The following is a 20,788-nucleotide window of genomic DNA, read 5'->3' on the forward strand; positions in this document are numbered from 1 at the left end:
TTGGATTGGAAGCACAGATGGAAGTCAAATTTTTTAGACAGTTTTAATTTGATCATTTCAACACATCTTCAATTAAAGGTTATTTAGAATACAAAATTCGTGCTTCTTCTAAATTAATGGAGCAAGAAAAATACTGTTACCTAACTGCTAAAGGTAACAAACTGAAGAATTAAAAACAGGCAGTCTTCTTTAAAAGCAAGCTATTAATCAGCTTGCCAAATACAAATGTGAAAAAAACAGCAAACCTGCTGGAAGCAGTAATGCAGAGATTTTTTTCCTTGACAGGATGCATTTCAGGTTTTTGTTCAACTTTGACTTTTTCGCTAATGAACTAAGTTCTCATGTTTAGAAGCTGCTTCCCTGCTCAGGTCCCCAGAAAATGAGGGCCTAATAATTTCAATATCAGACCCATAACAGAACAAACAACCATGAGAATACACACTTAGAATACATACATATACATGTGTATTCTGGGTTGTTGCTTCATTGTTTTTTTTATTTTATTTTGTGGAAGGAGAGGTTGGGGGATTTTTTGCTGTGCCCTAGGTCCTATGTCTTTTTAATCTGAGATCTTGTTGGCAACTTCTGGGCTATGTAAGGCACTGAATACTCAGGTAAGCCGCATTGTTCGTACAAGTGAAGACCTTTTGACCTTGTAAATCTCATAATCACTGACTGATGTTGAAGGCCGAAGAATATTACTAGGAGGAAGTATTTGCAGCTTTTGAAGACAGAGTACTCCTTGTAAGGCTGGATTACATGCAAAAAGGGAATATCAAAAACCTTCCACAGCAGAAAAGTGATGTATTATGATACATGGAAAAATAAGCACATGAAAAAGTTGCACATCTGAAAAGATGAGATTTCCAAAGGGCTGCTCAATGCATGCAAGGACAAGTGGATAGCCATGCACTTTTGAAAACATCAGCAAAATACTTTTTTTTCCCCAGCATTGTACATATCAGAGGCCAGATTCACAGCTCATGCAAAAAGACGAAGTCTCTAGACACCAGTTTCTACAAAGTCAGAATCCATCCCACCTACGGTGGATGAGTAATGTGGAGACAGTGAACACTAAAAAATAAGCATGGACAGTGACAAGGCAACTCCTTTCACTACAAAATGCAAAGATTGAAGAAATCTGTGGTAAGTTGGGCCACTAACCAGAGCCAGCTCAGCATGGAAGAGGGCTGCATCAGCTGGCCCCTCTTCCTCAAGTGACTGGGCAGTGTAGAAAAAGCAATCTTCCTTAGCAGAGACATAGCCCTCCTCAGGTGAAAGCTGCAGAGAGAACGAAGCTCTGAGTCGGATGAGTGGCCTGGACACAGCAGGTGCAGTGTGCATTCTGCGAGAGGGGCAGGGGGCTGTTTAGAAAGGCAAATGGATTCCAAATGCAGCAAAGAGATCATTTTAATCACAGTCACAGTATTCAGGGTTTTTTTTTCAAATTTACCTGAATTGATTCAGCTTCACACCTCATTCTAAAACCCCAAATAATGAAAAAGGTCTGTCCAGGTATACCACAGAGCCCACAGCTTAAGTCTAGGCTCATTTTCAGTTTCTGGTCCTAATAAAGATATACTAAAACTGCCATCACAGCTGCCAACAGAGAAAGAGCCTAACAGCAACGGTCTTTATAATCTTGCTAGCCACAGAGCAATCTTGCTCGGAGGCAGGAAAACTTCATCTACTCTCTGTGTTTCACAATTGCATCTGTCAGCCTCTAGAGGACAAAACGTAATTCTGACTACAAACCAAGACCTTTTTCCAACATAACTTGATAGTAGGTGCATTTGTCCAGTACTGCAAAAGAAGCAGGGATTATTTGCAACATTTAATCACTTGGCAAACTTAATACATGAAATATTGAAGTGCAAATGCTGTATATTTACAACTTTAGGGAAACAAAACCCCCATGCATTTTCTCTTTTAGAGTAGCATCTTCTAGAGTATGAAATTTCAATTGCAATTAATATGGAGTCTCCAATTAAAAAAAAATTAATTTAGCAGAGCAAGTTAAAATGTATTCTCTTACTACAAAAAGCAAGGTTTCTGGGAACTTAAACAACAGACATTCCCTCCCACTCTCTCCACAAAGATCCACTAAGAATGAAAATTTGGTATCTACATCCATAAGGGTTACAAGATTATAAATTTATGAAAAACAAAAATGAACCCCTTAAACTGTACTTGCACTTACTAATATAGAGAAAGGTATCTTCCTTGTATGTATGGACTAATGCCATTCTCCTGATTTGAACTTAACCCACCAGGAACGCTCGTTCACTAGCATTCTTACTGCTATACTATCTCAGTGACCATGGGTAATCTTCAACTACCTTAACTAACAGACTACCTTATAAAACCAAACCTGAAATAACCAGTTAGATGTATACAAACTGAAGACTACACAATATAACATAAACAAAGTGTGCTGTTTAAATACAAAGATTGCGTAGATACTTGTGAGGGGCTGGAATGTTCACGGTGAATGCATCAAACATTTGCAGAAGGAGCAGGCACTTTGCTGACCAAGCACAAAGTAACCAACCAGCTACAGAGGGGGTGCACACCCACCACCCAAGGCTACAAGCTGGGTTTTGAGCCAGATAAGGGAAGAGGCTAGTAAAAATCAAATCCTGCAAGGTGCCATAGTGCTTTTTATCATGTCCATGTCCTTACACAAGTGGCTCAGGTGTGAAAACTCTCCTCTAGAGACCTACCAGGACACTCACATGAAGCCTGAAGGTGTTCATGCCTTCTCATGGGCTATAATTGGCTCCATCATGCTAACCTGAGAGGAAGCTGTAACATCTTAGGTGTCCTAAACCATCAAAGAGAGAAATGCCCTGTGATCTATGGTGCTACATGAGACAGTGTAAAACTCTTCACCTCACGGGAGGTAGTTGGGCACTCTCACCTAGCCTGAGCATGGATTAAGTCATTGAACTTTGTGTTTCATGGGTTTCCCCCATCTCCAGTGGATCAAGACTGTGACCAGCACTTTGAAGGGGTACTGAAATTGCAACAATCAAGTCTTGTCACTGGATCCATGGGTAGTGACTATATACCTTTCTACCCTTATCCCTTCTTTTTCTCTCTTTTCCCATATACATTGTCTGAAGTGCTATTTTTTTTGCTTTTATATGGTTGCATTTCTAACTAAAATACCTATATTTTAAAATTTGCCAAGTATTATTCTACCTTAATGTTCTTAAGCTTACAAGTAGAAATTTGTTATTGAACCTCTTGAATGTTTTCTTGTTTCTCTCACACAACACCCAGAATAAATGAAACAACCTCCCCAAGCAGAATAGCAGCTGTAACAATACTATACCTTGCAAAGCAAAGGAATCAGTAAATTCCACACAAATCAAAAACAATTTTATGTATCCATCTCACACATTCAGAGAACCATGTAAAGTGTACAGTGTACAATATTATGGCAACTTTCAGCCCTGAAAGATTCTGCTGTCTGCAAGGTGCTTTGCTGTTTTTTCATCTGCAAGACAGGTGTGCTAGGTCCTGCAATCACTACACCAGCAATATAATACCCAGGCAACTCCTACATGTGAGATAATAGTTGGGCCATCCAACTGTACCTCAAAACACACAAAATGTATGGAGAGGTCAGGATCAGCATGTACCAGCTTCAATTATATGAAAAATACACACTGAATTCCCAAATCCTTACAGGCAATGGTTTGGCAACTCCTATTTTAACTGTTCCTGTTGGGGCTCCTTTCAGTGCTTGCACCGCTTCCTCCAGGCTGCCATTTTCCAAGTTGATATCGTTGACAAACATAAGCCGATCTCCAGGAAGAAGTCTGCCATCTTGCTCAGCCACACCCCCGGGAACTAATGAGCGAATTACAATTACAGTGTTTGCTGGATCAACAGGATCCTAATTAAATAAAAGGGAAGAAAAATATTTAGTTGTTTTTACTCTTTTATATCTTGAGAGGAGAATTTTTATTCATGACCTTTTATTGACTAGAGTTGTGTTATTAAGAAGTGTTGCTCTCCTCTAGATGAACCTTCAGTAGGAGCAAACCATCCTGTCTGTACTGTCCATACACTTAGACCTCCATTAATTTCAATTCTTAAATGCGAAAATTATTACTCCTGTCTAGGTGATGTTCCATCATGTATCTCCAATATAAAATGCTACTATGTGTGCATAGTGTCATCCATGCACATCAGAAACTCATACTCATAAACTTCCTACTGTAACAACAGTGCTGCAAACTTCATCCTCCCTTGCACTCAGAGGATGAAGGTGGGGAATGTAGATTTTGGGGGGGGGGGGGGGGGGCAAATGTAACACATGCACTCCAGTGGAACGAATTACTTATTTTCAATAACTGACTTATACTTCATGATATTGCTCAAATGAGAAAGCATTTTCAAGAGGCAAGGTCTTGTGCATGCCTAATTAAATGCTTACATGAGAGAAGAACATACCAATATAAGACTAATCAACAAGACAAATCAAAGTGATGTTTACTTTTAAGGAAGAAAACTGCTTTTAAGTGACCATCCTCCAATATACTGAATTTTATTAAAAAAAAAAACAAAAAAACTAGCATCAAATGCTATTAACAGGAATATATAATTCTTCTATAACAATTATCACACATGCAAAAAATGGCTGCAATTCTTACAGAACTACATTCACAAGGAACATCATGTTAACACTTCCAACATGCAGTTCACTTGAGAGCATGAACAGAAAAAAAACCCCAAAAAATGCAACCCTGTAACAGTTTTACTGAAAGCAAAAGTAGAGAAAAGCAAACATCTACAAACCAGCATGCAGCTGTAACAAGTTTTCATGTCAAGATGTACATCTGAAAGGACAGACACCATCAAAGCAACATGAAAATGCCACAGGAATAGGGAGACTGCTGAAAGCTGGTGTGAGAGAGAAATGTTGATGGAGGGAGTGGAGGGAGGGAGCAGAGGGAGGGAGGGAGTGAAGGAAAGAAGGAAGGACATCAAGAAGACACTTAGCACTTGATGACAGTAAAAAAAAATGCCATGGAGCAATAAAACACTTCCCAAGTCAAAATATAACCAGCAGTGCTGCTGAGCATTGACATCTTCCTTACTATTTTAACAGTAAATACACTGTCACTTTAGATGGCACTGCATGACACATATTTGGGAAAAAAAAGAAACAAGCCTCTGTGGTCTATGTCGCAGTCCTCCTTAGGGTTAGAAATTATGCAGACCTTTCTACAGGCCTGCCATTGTACAAAACATAAGGAATGCATTAGTACAAGCATAATTCTCCTTAAGTTTAGTTCACCCTTTACTGAAAATAAATTGAGAATTTGATGGAAACAGAAAAACAGAAATGTAAATCTCCCTGTAAATTTACTGTTGACAGTCTTATAAGAAAGCAAAACTTCGGTGACAAAGTGGAATTTTTAATGCACATCAAAAGAGAGAACATATGACAGTACCCAAATATTACAACATCAAAAAAAAGCTAAGTGTCATAAAGCTGAGTAAAGCTGGAAGACTAACTTCTATTTGAAAAATATAAGTTATACCACCTTATATTTGAAAAATACATTAACCAACTTAAGGCACTTCCCACAAGCCTTTGGTACTATTATTCATTAACCATAAAAAAATTCAGTCACTAACCACATACGCACCCACCATTTGTGTTAATGCTCAGAAGAGGCTGAAGCAAAAATACTTCTACTGTGTGCTGACATGGACTTAAACACTCAGGCTAATCTGTGATGTCTCACTGCAGAGCATCATGAGCAACACTTTAAAGAGTAGTCAGTGCTCAGCGTTCATAAATGACACTTTACCATGCCTTTATCCTTCAATTACACTACACTGCTCTTCACTTTATCAGTGTGCAAATGCAAAATCTAAGCTTAACTGTAAAGAGTGCCCTGTGGCCATAATTCCCCCATGGAAGTTATCTCCAGATGTAAATGCATTTCTATGGACAAGATCGAGCGGAAACCTGGAAAGAAATGTGATCCCCATGGCACCACAGAACAGCTCAGCAAAAGCCTACATTGACCTCAGGGAGAAATTACTTGATATTCAATTAAAAATTATCCACTGGAAAACTGGGAACAGGAGGAATATTTGTTCTGGCATCCTTACCAAGTGAAGGCAAGAGACAGGCAGTGAGCTGTTGACTGGGACACACCAAGAAACATATTTTAGGTATCCAGGAATTCTGAAGTCAAACACAAAATGAATGGGGATGTTTAAGCATGTCCCCGACAGACAGCAGCTAAGCAAGGGATTTCAGAATTACAGTTCTGGATTTTAGTAAATCCTGCTTTAAGCATTTAAGTCCTTTATTGGATCTTGCCCTAAACACCTCACTGCAGGTGCAAAATACATGGCTAAATGCCTAAATACGCTGGCTACATAATTTGCTGTCCTTGGGTCACTAGAAGACAGGTTTCTGAAAACCCTAGCATATAATGGATTATCTGTTTTTCTGAACCAGTATTACTATCATTAGAAACTGTAGTCTTAATACAATGAGAGAAATATGTAATATAATTACTGGAATGCTTACCAGCTGTGATTAGTTCTACTCTATTGCTTGGTTTCAATTAATGTTGACCCTTAAAATGCATAGAACATACTGCAAGATCCAAACAATACGAAGTATTTTGTCCTGCATCCAAAGAAGTGCAGAAATTACCTGATAGTCCAATATGCTAAATCCAAGCCCCATACTCCCTTTCTCCAGCTCAATGTGCTGTATTTCTGTTTCCCACATTGCCAGAGATGAGCTTTGCACCTCTTCCATACTCTGACCCTCATCAGCTGTTTCCAAAGTTGTTCCCTCTGTGTCTGAGGAGCCAACGAATCCAAGTTCTATGTGACCCTGAGAAAAACAGTAAATGTTCATCAATAAAATGTAAACACTTGAGAATCTTTAGAGACAAAAACCTAATTACAAAAAAAAGATAAGACCTAAGTGATATCTCTAAACACAGAAGAAATGCAAGTACTCAGGAGATTTAACAAACACTGATAAACCTCACACAAAATTCAATTATCCTTCATAGGCAAGCTGCAAGTATGCACAACAAAAATATTTACAAAATTCTGTCAAATAAAAATCTTCAAAAAACTTTTTTAGTATATGCATTCAAATATTGGGAAATATATGTTATTAAATATTATGTATAAAATATGCCTTCATTAAATGTAATCATACTGATAGTAGCCAGAATATTTAATAAAAGTAAAAACAAACAAATATGTACATACATACGTACATACATATGTACACAGACTTTTCTTCACTTGGTTTCACAGAGAAGTTTAGAAACTATAAGCTGAATTTGGTGCCTTGCTCAGAACTCAGTTAACTGTTTCTCTTTTCATACAAATGCTATTGCTTTTTATCCTACACCCTAGGCCATTCCTACATGTTTAGTTCACCAGGCTGCCCAGAGCTGTGCACTTGCAAGTGACAAAAGTGTCAATCAAGGAAATCAAACACCACCATGTGCAAGGCAAAGCCAGGTAGCAAAGTTCAAAACTAGATTAAATACATTCAGATTCTAAAGAACCCAAGGTCAATTTGCTATACTCCTATATCTCGCCTACAGAAAAAGCAGCATAGTACTAAGAGAGAAAGCCCCACATCCTACAATATTTTGCCTATGACCAGCCAGGATTCATATCTTCTGAGGGCCTAAAAATAGCATATAAACATTATTTGCTGTTTCCTATTAGACTGGCTCCAATTCCAAAAATATTAAAATATATTTCTAATCATATAGAAGAACTTAATCTTTTTTTTCGCAAGGAAACTGTCATTTTCAGTCATTGTTTAAAGACAAAATACCTTTTCTGTGAGCTGAACTTCAGACAGGCTTAGACTCTCTAGTATTTCTGGTTGAGTAACAGGTGGAGCTACCGGACGACAGCACACCATTGTCACCTTAATAGGCAGCTCTTTCAAGATACTGACCACATCCTTGTGGTTTTCTCCGAGCAGAGAGATGTCATTCACCTCAATAAATAAAGAATACACACTGATTAGAACTAGAGTGTATTTGAAACACAATAACAAAAATGAGTAAAAAAAAACCCAAGCCAACCCCAACTCACTAATCACCTCATTAAAAAAAAAGTAAAATAAAAGCAACAAAAATCCCCATGCTAACAGACACCTCCAACCCTTAATTTCTACTCAATTTGGTTCTCAGTACCAAGATACATATTGAAATAAATGTATGTATGGTCTTTTAAAATGCATGACACTGCCCTACAAACACCATATACAACAAACTTTCATGTTTCTTGCACTAATATAAACCAAATTCACATCTTAATTCTAAAAGAATAATTTAGAAGAGTAATTAGATGTTTAGTCCATTCACTGAGTTGGGATAATCTTATTTAATCTTAATACTTTCGCTACATATTCTTTTTCGGTGACTGCCTTGGTTTCAGCTGGGATAGGGTTAATTTATTTTCACTAGTTGCACAGTAGTGTGTTTTGGATTCAGTTTTGCATTAGATAACACACCAATGTTTTGGCTGCTGCTAAGCTGAATCAAGGAGTTTTTGATGTTTCATGCTCTGCCTGTGAGGAGGTACAAAAAAGGAAAAAAAGCTATGAAGGAACACACAAGGGATAAGTGACCCAAATTGGCCAAAGGGATATTCCACACTCAAGAGCGTCATGTCCCTAGTATATAACAGAGTAGTTAACTGGAAAGTGCACTGATCCGAGCTCAGGGACAGGGTCTGGCATTGGTCAGCAGGTGGTGAACACTTCCATTGTGCATCACTTGAAGATTTTTCTTCTTTCTACTAATATTTCTAATATTACTATTATTATTATTATTATTATTATACTTTACTTTGTTTCAATTATTAAACTGCCGTTATCTCAACTTACAAGGTCTTACTTTTGATTCTCCTCCTCATCCCAGCAGACTGGGGTGAGGAGGGTAGGTGAGCAAGTGGCTGCATGGTGCTTACTGGCCAGCTGAGCTCAGACTACGCAAGAGACCTTGGACTATCAAAAAATCAGCTGCCAGCAGAGAAATGTATGTAAGCACATGTACTCACATAAATATATGTAAGTACATATGAAGTGACTACTCAACCACTAACTGGCATGCTGTTAGGCATACATCACTCCCATGGTCACAGCCTATGAGAAGAAACTTACTGCTCAAAACCCTTACTAAATGCAGATTAAGAAAAAGCAGTACTTATTCTTACTTCTAGCAGTTCATCTCCACTGAACAGCTTGCCACTTCGTCCAACTGGCCCTTCAGGTAAGATAGATCTAATAAAATGATGACCCACTGTAGCTTCAAGGCTTATCCCTAATCCACTGCTTTCACTAAATTTGTTAACCACAGCCACCTAAAATAAGATGAAGAAATGGTTACATTTTTCATATTTACAGCCAGATCTGTTACTTTCCACTTCAATTTACATGCAATTAGGTCAAAATTCCAGAAGTGAGAAACCAGAAGTACTATCATATAAAATGGTGAGTCAGGTAAAAAGTGACTCGTTGATCACCACTTTGCAATACACAAGTGGGAACTGCTTATGACAACAAAGTATCTAATAATACATAGTTCTGCAGACACTACATCTGTGACATGTGATCTCCTAAAATGAGATACTTCTTTTCTTCTGTATCTACAGTATATGTTCTATGCATTATTTAGATCATTACGTGAAATCATTTATTCAGTATGCAGAATGAGAATGAAGGCTCAAGTCCTAGCTAATGAAGTGAGCTTTGGAGTTCACATTAAATATTTTTTCTCTAAACACATTTATTCTCCTGAAACTAGAAAATAAGTGAAACAATAGTCAGGGGCACAGTAATCATCAAAGTCTGCTATGGTTTTGATAAAATACAGAAAAATACATATCTATATTCAAAGTCTATAATTAGAATAATCTTCAAGATACTAAGGAGCATATGTGTTATTTTCCTACATGAAGGAACAAATGCAATACAAACATATTTCTATCCATATGTTGTCAACATAATAGATGCACAGATGAAAGAGATGCATAATTAACAAGAGTAAACAAAATTTACCTACCACTATTTCATAATTCGAACCCATAATCCTCTGCCATTTTATCTTTGCAGCTGCTTCTTCTGTACTAGTTAGCTGGAAATCTAAAATTTATATTTAAGATTATTGTGACAAAAAATTAAAAAGACTAGTCAACTCCTACAACTGATAAAAGTATATGGAACATGCACAACGACACAATCATTCCCATGATGCCAGAACTCTCCTAGATATGACTAAAAACTTGGCATGTTTAGTCTCACCAAGCTTGGGGTTACCACAGCAAAAACTTGCAAAGCAATATAAAGATTCTAATCGTGAAAAACTAACTATGTATTTTGAAAGACATGAAGTTCAGTCAAATAGTTTGGTGGGTGGGAAAAAAGACACATACTAGCCTCCGAGTTGAGTCAACTATTTGCAATTTTTCAAGATAACAGACACAAAGGAAATGAAAACGTTGTATTCAAGCCCTATGTTAAATCAGACTACATGTGTGCTGATCAGATTATTTCAGGGGGATGGTTAAAATACTTAAAAATGCACACTGATCCTTTTGGACAGACCCTGTATTTTATAGAGAATGTCCAAAAAACACAATCTGGAGATCTTTTTTTATTATTATTTTTAAAACCATGAGCGCAACTGTGAAAGACTTTTCTGAAACTGTAAGCCCTAAAGGTCAGTAACAGAATGCAAAAAGTCCAAGTTCTTTGCTTCTTTAAAAAAAAATATTTTAATAGTTAAAGAACAGTAACAAACTTGGAAAGGAAGGAAGCGGGAGAAGTACAGTCATACAGTGACAGGCTAGGTAGAAAACTGCAGCAAATCTTAATTTGACTGAAGGTTTATTTGCAGGTTTAAAAAACAGAGAAATGCTTTCTTTCTGCTCATTTCCTCCTCATGCACATTGTCTAGGCTCTATGGCAGAAACCAATAAAAAGCAGTATTTGGATACAGCAGCCAGCAAACACAGCAAGTTTAACAGGATCCTACATACTCAAGGTCCATGGTCTAGGCTGTGTCTACAGTAAGTATCAAAATAAACTCTTCAGAGTGAATGCTCATCACAAGCAAGGAGAAGAATCTTCATTACAAAGTTCTCAAAGTGATTTTTGTAAGAATAGAAAATGACTAGGAGCCTCAGACTGTGTTTTAAGTCTAGTCATTGCCCAGAGACATTACTAAATATAAAGTCAGATGTTGCATTGTATTCAAAGAGGACAATACTTTCCCCAAAGCCAAGATACAGCATTATTTGAAGGGAAGAAGTTAAAAAGAGATTCCTTCAGCTATCCAAGATAATCAGAAAGCATGAGTTATGAAAAGATATATATCGCAGAACTTTTCAGTTCCTCCTTTTACTTCAGAAGCACAAAAATGTTCCACAACATGTTGACCCATCAAGTTATGTCTAAATCTGAAAAGCATATCATCACACAGGACTTCTAAAAATGCTGAACAGTGGTCTAGGAGATCAAGCAGGAAAAACATACACAGTAGAAAATAGGAATTTTGACAAAAAGTATGGGAAAATTTGGAGAGTATCAGTAAACCAGAACTGACTGAATTTTAGACATTACCAGAGAACACTAAATGAAATGTAAGCTCAAGAATTTGGGGAAAGGAAATTTATCAGAAGATGCAGAAGTGCTGGAATGTGGTTGCACAGCTGCAGACAACTGGAAAGATAACAGAGAATGGGAAAGAAATATTTTTTTTTTCTAGGCTACACTAAGAGTAAATACGCAAAACTAGACTAGGAGAGGGTTGAGCAAGTAGCCAAAGCAGACTGCTTCATGTGATATCTTCAGCATATAATTATTTTCAGTCACATACAGTAGTCCTGTTCCAACAAAACTTACAATTAAGAGCCCATGATTAAATGTATGACTACTTTGACTTTCTAGTTCTACCTCAGCTACAGAGCTTGCAGAAGATGGAAAGACACACAAAACACCTGATCTTTGTGTAAGCGCACAGAAGGGCATTTTCACAGAATAAAATGTTAAACCTTGAGAACCTGTTTCCTGTTGTTTCATGTCATCTCCAATATTTACCACACTGGCACAGCATGGCAGTGATGGGGATCTCTGTTCTGTTTCATTGTTATCTGAAAAAAAGAGGAAATCTTTTCAGCTATTTAGTTATTTTATATGTCATAATACTTATCAAGCTCACAGGTATGCTCTGGGACACCAACTCTCTCCTTCACTGGACTTCAGAGTACTCGTATTTGGCGAACGGAATCTGGCATGTGTGGCCCAAAAAAAAAAATCACATTTCAAAGGCATTGTCTTCTGTTAATGCATTGCCTTCTCCAGTGAGTTCATCTGACAAAAAAACCCACCACAATCATCAGTACCTGCATTTCTATGACTGACTAAAAATACATCTAAATATAACATTCTTTAACATTCTTATATTAATTTCCTTTTTTTTTCCTCTGTGGAATTCAGAAAGCTAACATTGAAAACAAAAATGCTTCAGCCTTGGAGAGCTGCATACCTGGCACACTTTTCATACATAGGAAACCTCTCTTACCACCAAATTCTGTTCTGTCTGTTGTGACCTGTCAGGTGTCTTGAATACCTGTTGGCTCGAGAAACAGCATCCTGAACACTGGCCTATACCTTTTGTTAATGGTGGGAGTGGGAGGATGAAATACAGGTAAGATACTACTGGCTCTTTGAAAATCTTGTGCAAGATGGAGATTAAGCCTCTGTTGACTACTTGTGACATATTTTCACTGACATCAAACTATAACACAAGCAGCTATTTTGTGCTTCCAGCCCCTATGCAGATAGATAACTTTCATTCAAACACTGACTTTCAAGACATGGCACATATACTTAAATATGTGCAGAGTATGTAAGATAAATCTGCACTAATCTCAGCAGCAGCAAAATTACTACTGGTCTTTGGCATCTGAACATTTTACACATGCATTGTGAATATCCTATCAGCCCCTAAATACAGGCTACTCCTCTCATTCCTCTACCTTGTAACAAGCAAGAGTAAAAGGGGATGAGATTGATTATGCCCATCAAGGAGGGCCTTTCTCTGATTGCTTTTGAATGCAGCTCTCACTCCTGAGTATGAATAAAACATTTGCTGCCTTCTTACCATTCAAAGATTTGCAGGATCAAAGGCTTGAAGCAATTCAGCTAGAAGTGCAATGCAGGAAAGAACTTTCAACACTCACTTTGAAAATGTAGCAAATAATACCACTGTGTCTAAAAGATTAATCAAACCATTGCAGACAAAACTCCACCCTCATGTACAGCAGCTACCCATTACCATCTGTAATGGCTACCCAGAATGAATCTGGCCCATTTTACTTACAGTTTGCAATTGAAAAGAAACATGCTTCAAGCCAACTTAACAGCAAAGCCAGTTTTAATTACCTTTGGCTGTGGTACTATCCCTTGCTTGAAATAGTAAGTCCTGCTCAACAGGAGCACTGAAGTCTTCCTGGGGTGGAATACGATTTTCCTGTTTAAGACCTCTTCTGATCAAAGTAAGCCGAACCGTTTGTCCCGTGTGCCGCAAAACATCAACTGCTTGCTGGTTAGTAAAACCCTGAAGATTTGTTCCATCCACCTGCAGGATCAAGCAGCTTTTCAGCTCACCCACAGAGAAAAAGTTCAGGGCAAAACAATGCAGTGAGCTCTAAGCATTTGTTAGCCTAAGCAAAAAGCAAGTGGAGGGGCAAGAACAAAACCTATACAGTTTTATGGAATTGGATATGCTAGGCACACCCACTGGAGTAGCTCAGAGCTAGGTGACAACCAGCACCACAGCAAAGAGGGGAGGAGCACCCACCATGGTGCAGCCAGGCAGATCTTCTCTGCAAGGTGGGAGAGGGTATAGCATGTGCTGTGCAGGGCATATTGTACAGCCTGTCACTCAACCACTTCAGCCATCCCTACCTCTGAGGGATAATACTGGGTGAATAAACAACACAGCCATGGCTAGGAGTTCTGGAGAAACAACAAGGAGACACACATTGATCCACTAGGGCAGAAAGACCTACAGAGCGCAGTCGTTCTGAGGTCAGCTAAACTTAGATACAGAGAAGTCTACCAATGAACACCATGAATCCCAATTTACAAACAGAACACTGTTGCAAACAAGTAGACATTATCGCTGGTTCATCATTTTAAGAGTTTAAAGAATAAAATTTTGGCCTCCTCTGTTTGAAATTATTTTATTATCTCATTAACTTGAGTTTTTTTCTGAAATTCAAAACTTTGACATTTCTCAGTTCTATCCCATTACCCCTACCTAGCATCCACCATATTTTATTCTTCTTCTCCCTGAAAACTCCATTATATTCTATTATTTCTACATCTACCTCACAGTGCCTTAAATTTCTCAAATACTTCTTACAATACTATGCTCTGTGACTCCTGTATTTGTTTCTGCCTATCTACACAATCTTCATTATTTTAAGTCCTCCTAAATGAAGAATAAATCTCCTGGACCCTTAGTCATTTGTTGTCCCTCTCTGAAATTCTTCTAAAGTAACTAAAAATCAGGTGTGACTATTTAATTTTTCCTCCACACTTAAACCATATTTAAAAAACATTTTTTATGCTTCAGCGTCTGGGATTACTCAAATAGTTTTCTCCTTCTGCAGCTGCTGTAGAAGAAGAAAACAAACTTTGGAATAATCCATTTTAGCCATTTGTATTCAGCATGTAAATCATTAGAAAAAATATATGTACTTCCACAAACAAACATGCAGGCACTTCTGGAGAAAGACCATAATCTGTTCTTAAGAGCTCTTTTCACACAAATGCAAGGACAGATGTATGAGGGACACAAAAATGCACTCCCTGCATTCAGGACCTGATTTCCACCACAAAACCAACAGTTTACGGATGAAAATATGTTCTTATTTCTCTGAACACCTAAAACTTTTGGACACAACTTCTTAAAATAATTTTGAAAACAGTTGCACAACTTGAATCAGACTTTGAAATTTCACACTTACCAACCTTGTACTGATAAGGAGGATATATAATGATATAGTCTCACATACAATTTTTTTTTAAGAATTACAAGTTACATGCAGGTAGCATAATCAGAAAACTTGTGGTGAGATACTCTGTCAGGAAAGGACTCAGAATTGCAACACGGATCCTGAGTATTTTAAATAAGTACTTCATGAGCTTTTCTTTGCAACATAAAAAAACAGAGTCTTGTAGACAAGCAATCTCAGTTCATCCCGCTTTTACTTACAGCTATAATTTGATCTCCCACATGGATTCTGCCATCATGTTCAACAGCACTGCCTTTTGTAATGCTTTTCACAAAGATACCAGAAGGTTCTGGGATAAAAAAAACCAGGGAAAATTAAATCAACTGATTTATTTAGAAACAATTTAAATAATGCAACTAAAGGCACCAATCAAAAAAGGGGATAAAAAAGAAAAAACAATCTCTAAGTAAGATAATAAAATAATCATAAAGAAGGCAATGATTTAGAAAAACATATATATTATTATCATCTTAAACAATGAGCCAGATTGTCTGTCTGCATTGGCTCAGATTTCATTCAAAACCTTACAATGCCAAATACACAATTCCCGATGCAAAACAAGAAATATTCTTGATGCAAAACAAGAAATATTCTAACTTCCTTTAATCTAAACATTGAAACCAGCATAGACAAAAAACATATTTCTGACTTTTGCCAGATTTGGACAGAAAATTCAGCTGGAGTACACTAATCTGGTAATTTCTGAATTTTCTATGTACCTAATAACAGCTTAAAAAAATGCATGAATTGCATTGCAAAAATGTTTGAATTGCCATATTGATAAAATTATAAATGAACAGGAACACAACTTTATGTTTGAATCAATTTTTAACTGCCATTATCACTATTTGATAAAAAGGTTACAAAGTCTTAAAAACTCAAACAGAACAACAAAATTAAACAAAAAAACACCCATCAAAAACATTTTAGTTACTTACTAGTCACTACTTTTGAATCAAAAGGAAAATAATACATAGAAAACACCTACAGAAGGGACATTTTACTAAAAGAAAACATTTCAAGAAAAACACACTTGCTTTGAAACAACTTCAACAGCTCAATAAAATACAAATATATGGAGTTCCTACATGCACATTTTGCACAGCTTACATTAAATCAGGAAAAATAACAGCATAAAAAGGCATGAAATCACTCTGATGGTCTCAGGCCTGTAACACTGGTATCAGAAATCTTAACAGCATCTACTTTTTCTCAACAAATGTTTTTACTCTGTTAAATGAATATGCTTGATGTGAACATAATACACTACAAAATTTTGAAAGCTGTCACACCCTTTGCAGACCTCAAGCTATCTTTTTACTAGCCCTCAATATGACAAAAGTTATAAGGAAGGAGGGTTAATGACTCAACTCAGCTTAGGAAAAATAAGATTACATATATATTCAAGTCACCTCATTGACAAGTCTCTCTATTTGTGTCAGGTTTTGGGTTTTTTTTTGGGGGGGGGAGGGGGGGGCAGGGGGTTGGGGTGGGTTTTTGTTTTCCCAGGCTTTGTGCATAATTACATGGCTGGTCCTCCTAACTTCCACGCATTCTTATATCCTGTAACAGCTGTAAGATAACATGACAAGTTATTTGTCACTTATAAAAAATACAGAAATGTTATTTGTTGTCCAGTAGCTTTATTGCTCCTTCTCTGACAGCCAAGTTCTTCCACAACTGTTATGCCACAAAATTGAGTTACCTAAGTAGTTCCTGAGACACAGATATTCTCGAGCATAGGTACATGCAACACAGTAATTTCAAACCAAAGACCAATGACACCCAAACACTAAATCAGTCAAGATGCGCTCTCAGATCTATACATGTTCTACATCTCAATTTGTCTTTTGAAATTCAACTGGAAGCTGCTAAAGAGTGGACTTTCATGAACTCTGACTGTCTTGTCCCATGGAAGTCCAGTTATCTCTCATCCAAAAAATTATAGCTAGAACTGCCAAGAATATGGAATGTACCATAATCCATAAATTTTTCAAACAACATACAAATCAAAGCAACAGCTCTTTGAGAAGTTTTATGACACATTCAAAAGACATCCCTTCCTAGCATTACTCAATTTGCCAAATTTCCCCTAAGAAAGCTTAAGAGAGTTCTGGATTATTTTTGTGAAAAATGTAGTGGAAATTACAAAGTAAAAATAAGCAACTGTCCATGAACATTTCTGCATTTATTTCTTTAAATAAACTTATGTATTATCTGCCACAGCACACAGATGAAGAAACATTTATTACATCCAGAAGTCAGTCAAGAATTTGTGATGCGCAAGCAGCATTATGCACATTGTTTGAAAATTAATAACAATCCCTAAAAACTACTCAGAATGCTACTGTGTTGCCTTGTAAGAAGGCTACTTCTAACAGAAAGGACTCAAACTATTTTACCATTGCTTTTCAGAAACACACAACTACGAGTTTAGCCAAAAGTGAAGATAAAAAGAGATTTAAAAATACTGAGGTGTGATTTTTTAATAATATCAATTGCTTTCATTCTGAACATCCTTTTTACAAAATGAAAACCATTCTTTCTCCTTTTCAAATTTCAAATATATTTTAAATGGTTAAGGGTTCTTTTATATCAAAATTAAGTCATTGATGCACATATACCATAGTATGCAATAGACTGCATAATAAAGTGCAGGAATCAAAAATTACCTGATGTCTTGTCTCCAATGTAACCAGCAATAGTTATTCCTAAGCCCTGGTTGTTTTTAGTGAGTTCAACATTGAATTTCTCCCCATCCTCACAGCTATCAACAGAAGCATCATCCTAAAAAGAAAAGGGGGATTAGAAAGGAAGCTCTTTTTCTTTACAGATTCACCACATTCTTTAATGTCAGTAACACATAAAATTAGATAAAACCACAAAAAGAAAGTATGAAATTTGGTTCTGTTCTTATTTGCTGTTCATCTGTCAAGCAAGAGTAGGTAACATTCCTCACAGTAAAGCAATGCAGGGCAGGTCATGTCCTCCTTCACCTCACTGTTCTGGGATACCACCTTCAACCTATCAAATCATTATTTAATTAATAAAATGATTGGCAAAATTTGCCCAAATTGAACAATTCATTTCTTGTACCGCAAGTTACATATATATGTATATGAATATGTAGCTTGCCGATTTTCTGGGACCTCCTCAGAACTAGCTTTAGACTGCTGTGTTTTTAAAAAGAAGAAAAAAAAACAAAACCAAATTGTATTTTCTATTTTACTTGTCTAAATTTCTGTTCATTACCTATAGGTGTCTTTTTAAAACTTGCTAATTTAAAATATGCTAAAAGCTGTCATGAGTCAGGCAATTATATTTTTTGCTTTTGAAAGGCTTAAAAATTTCATTTTAGCACATAACAATTATATTTCCAGCTAGCTAAATAATTACAATCTTCATTAATACCTGCTATAACTCTCTGAATTTCAGTACCAATGGATTTTGGATCTATTTAATTAATTGTCGTTAATGAAAGTGGAATATGTATTAAAATCCTATTTTAACATTGGCGGTTTGTATCAAAAGTTTTTATTCTGCCCCTTCTGCATGCCAAATAGCAGTTAATTTTTTTTAAGTGCCAATATGGAAACCAGGCAGATATTAACTAAAGCCAGTTTGACTAGGTAAGTATCCGCCAAAAAAGATTTCAGGAGAGCTATGATGCTACTTCCCAACAGAATCTGACTTTAGTTCTTTATCCAAGCAACTCCACCAGAAACCAAATTGAACACAAGAAAAAAAATAAATTTCTAATGTATTAATCATCCCTCTCATTGATGATTAACTATTTAGGCCACAAGTAATGCCACTAAAAAAAGATCCAATTCCTGTAGCCTCCTGAATTTATACAAGATAGACATCTGCAGGTAACATGACAAGAAGTGCCCATTTTGCAAAGCCATTCTGGTCCCAATAATAGTTTTAAGAGCATCATGAAGACTTCACCTACATCGCATCGGACAGGAAGAAACTAAAAATCAAGCTGTTTGAATCATCATCTTCACTCCAGACCCAAATCAATGAGTTTTGCATGACTGCTAACAGGGGTGCTCCTTCCAAGAACGTGACTTTGTGTACGCAGGAGCAGTTTAAAAATAGCCTGCCTCCTGCCAGGAAAGAAGTAGCAGGAAAAAGGTTTTGAAAAGTATTAAAATTGGGAAGGTGGCAAAAACCTCAAATTGTGTCCCTTTGCTATTTTGTCAGTATTAGAAATCACATATATTCTGCAGCTGCAGATAGATCTTCAAACATTGCATAATATAACCTCAAAAAGGCAAATACTGCAGAAATAATGCACAGATTAAATTATCAAATTCAGCTTTTATTTTGAGAGATGCATTTCAGACAAGTAATACTAGCGCTAAATATTAATGTCTTTATCTAAAATGCAGAAAGATTTTACATCTCTGAGCTGTAAAGACACAAAAGTACTAGTTTGTTTCTTATCTTTGATGCTCAGAAATCTCAATGTTAAAATCAACTTTCTTTGCCTTATAGCCACAAAACAAGGGATGAATATATGTTAATTTTTCACAGATATTACTACAATGGACAGAGACAAAAGGATGGTAACACCATCTAAATTGTAACATAATATCCATGCATAAATTGCAAGGACTTCTCTTCATATGTGACTTGACTCAAATCTACATTGGAACTGAAGAAAATGTCCAGAAAAACAACAGGAAAAAGTAAAACAAAAAATTCTATCTAAGGATAGGCTCAAAAGCAACAAACCTTTTCTTCTCTCATTAATTTACTTGAAATATTTACATTTAAATGTATCTGGTCATAGCAATATGTGGCAAAACAGTACTGTTTCTGAATCCCATGAAACCAGACTTTGTTACAAACATGTAAATTACCTATTTTGTAGAGGTTTTGAGCTGACAAGTCATGATAATATTTACAGCATTTTTTAAGTGGCTGACACTTGTAGAGGAGTAAAGATACAAAGTACAATCATCAGCAGGGGAGTAAGGGCAGCAGCTGGCTTACTTTTTTTAGAAAATATCTAGCAGATGAGCAGTGACAGGTGATGTAGGAAAGGATTAGCATCTGTGTGCTGCTTGGCACAGGGAGAAAAGTTCTGATGAACAGATGAAATTATACAGAAAAAAGGCAGAGAGAGAAATGCTAAAGACTCAACTAGCTCAGTCCTGAAGAAAAGACTGCGTTGCTTCAGTTGTCCCAATGTAATAACATACCTTACAAGCAACTCAGAACAAGTTGTTAATCAGATTATACTTACTGAAGTCCTAAACCTTAATCCCAAAAGTCTTCAAGAATACAGTTCCTTGCACTGTGGACTCATTACATTTAAATTCTCCCAGAACTGTGCTACTGGGGAACAAAATGCTAGCTTCTGAGAACATTAACACAAAAGACATTCAAAGAGCAGTTAAAAAGAAAGGAAGTTTGCAATGGGTTACATATGTTCACTGTTGCATACCTGTTTCTCTGGTGTAGAGGTGGGTACTGGTGTTCCTGGAGGAACTGCGGGTAGAAGGGGTTCCTCAACAGGACCTCTTGCAATTACCAATTTCACTCTATTTCCACACTGCCTTAGAACTTGTGCCACCTGCTCACTGCTCATTCCAGCTAGGTCTGTATCACCAATTTTCAAGATGTGATCTCCACTACACAGTCTTCCATGCTGAAGGAAAAA

At 36.8% G+C, this 20,788-nt stretch overlaps 1 protein-coding gene across 23 annotated transcripts in view; it reads right to left on the reverse strand.

Annotated features, from left to right (window-relative positions):
• The window catches only part of MPDZ (multiple PDZ domain crumbs cell polarity complex component), a 94,479-nt gene that overhangs the window by 49,967 nt on the left and 23,724 nt on the right, over positions 1–20,788 (reverse strand). For 20 of the 23 annotated variants that reach the window (XM_063180655.1, XM_063180667.1, XM_063180669.1 and 17 more), the window contains 11 exons: positions 20,573–20,776; positions 17,787–17,901; positions 15,315–15,403; positions 13,475–13,670; positions 12,082–12,180; positions 10,092–10,171; positions 9,244–9,390; positions 7,853–8,020; positions 6,695–6,880; positions 3,695–3,904; positions 1,165–1,281 (listed from right to left, as the gene is read on the reverse strand). In XM_063180655.1, the coding sequence (XP_063036725.1) occupies positions 1,165–1,281; positions 3,695–3,904; positions 6,695–6,880; positions 7,853–8,020; positions 9,244–9,390; positions 10,092–10,171; positions 12,082–12,180; positions 13,475–13,670; positions 15,315–15,403; positions 17,787–17,901; positions 20,573–20,776 (1,611 nt within the window). The remainder of the gene's footprint in view (positions 1–1,164; positions 1,282–3,694; positions 3,905–6,694; positions 6,881–7,852; positions 8,021–9,243; positions 9,391–10,091; positions 10,172–12,081; positions 12,181–13,474; positions 13,671–15,314; positions 15,404–17,786; positions 17,902–20,572; positions 20,777–20,788) is intronic. The other 3 variants (XM_063180659.1, XM_063180674.1, XM_063180664.1) reach the window with 2 other exon arrangements.

This window comes from Melospiza melodia, chromosome Z, assembly GCF_035770615.1.
Source record: "Melospiza melodia melodia isolate bMelMel2 chromosome Z, bMelMel2.pri, whole genome shotgun sequence".
Taxonomy (NCBI): Eukaryota; Metazoa; Chordata; class Aves; order Passeriformes; family Passerellidae; genus Melospiza; species Melospiza melodia.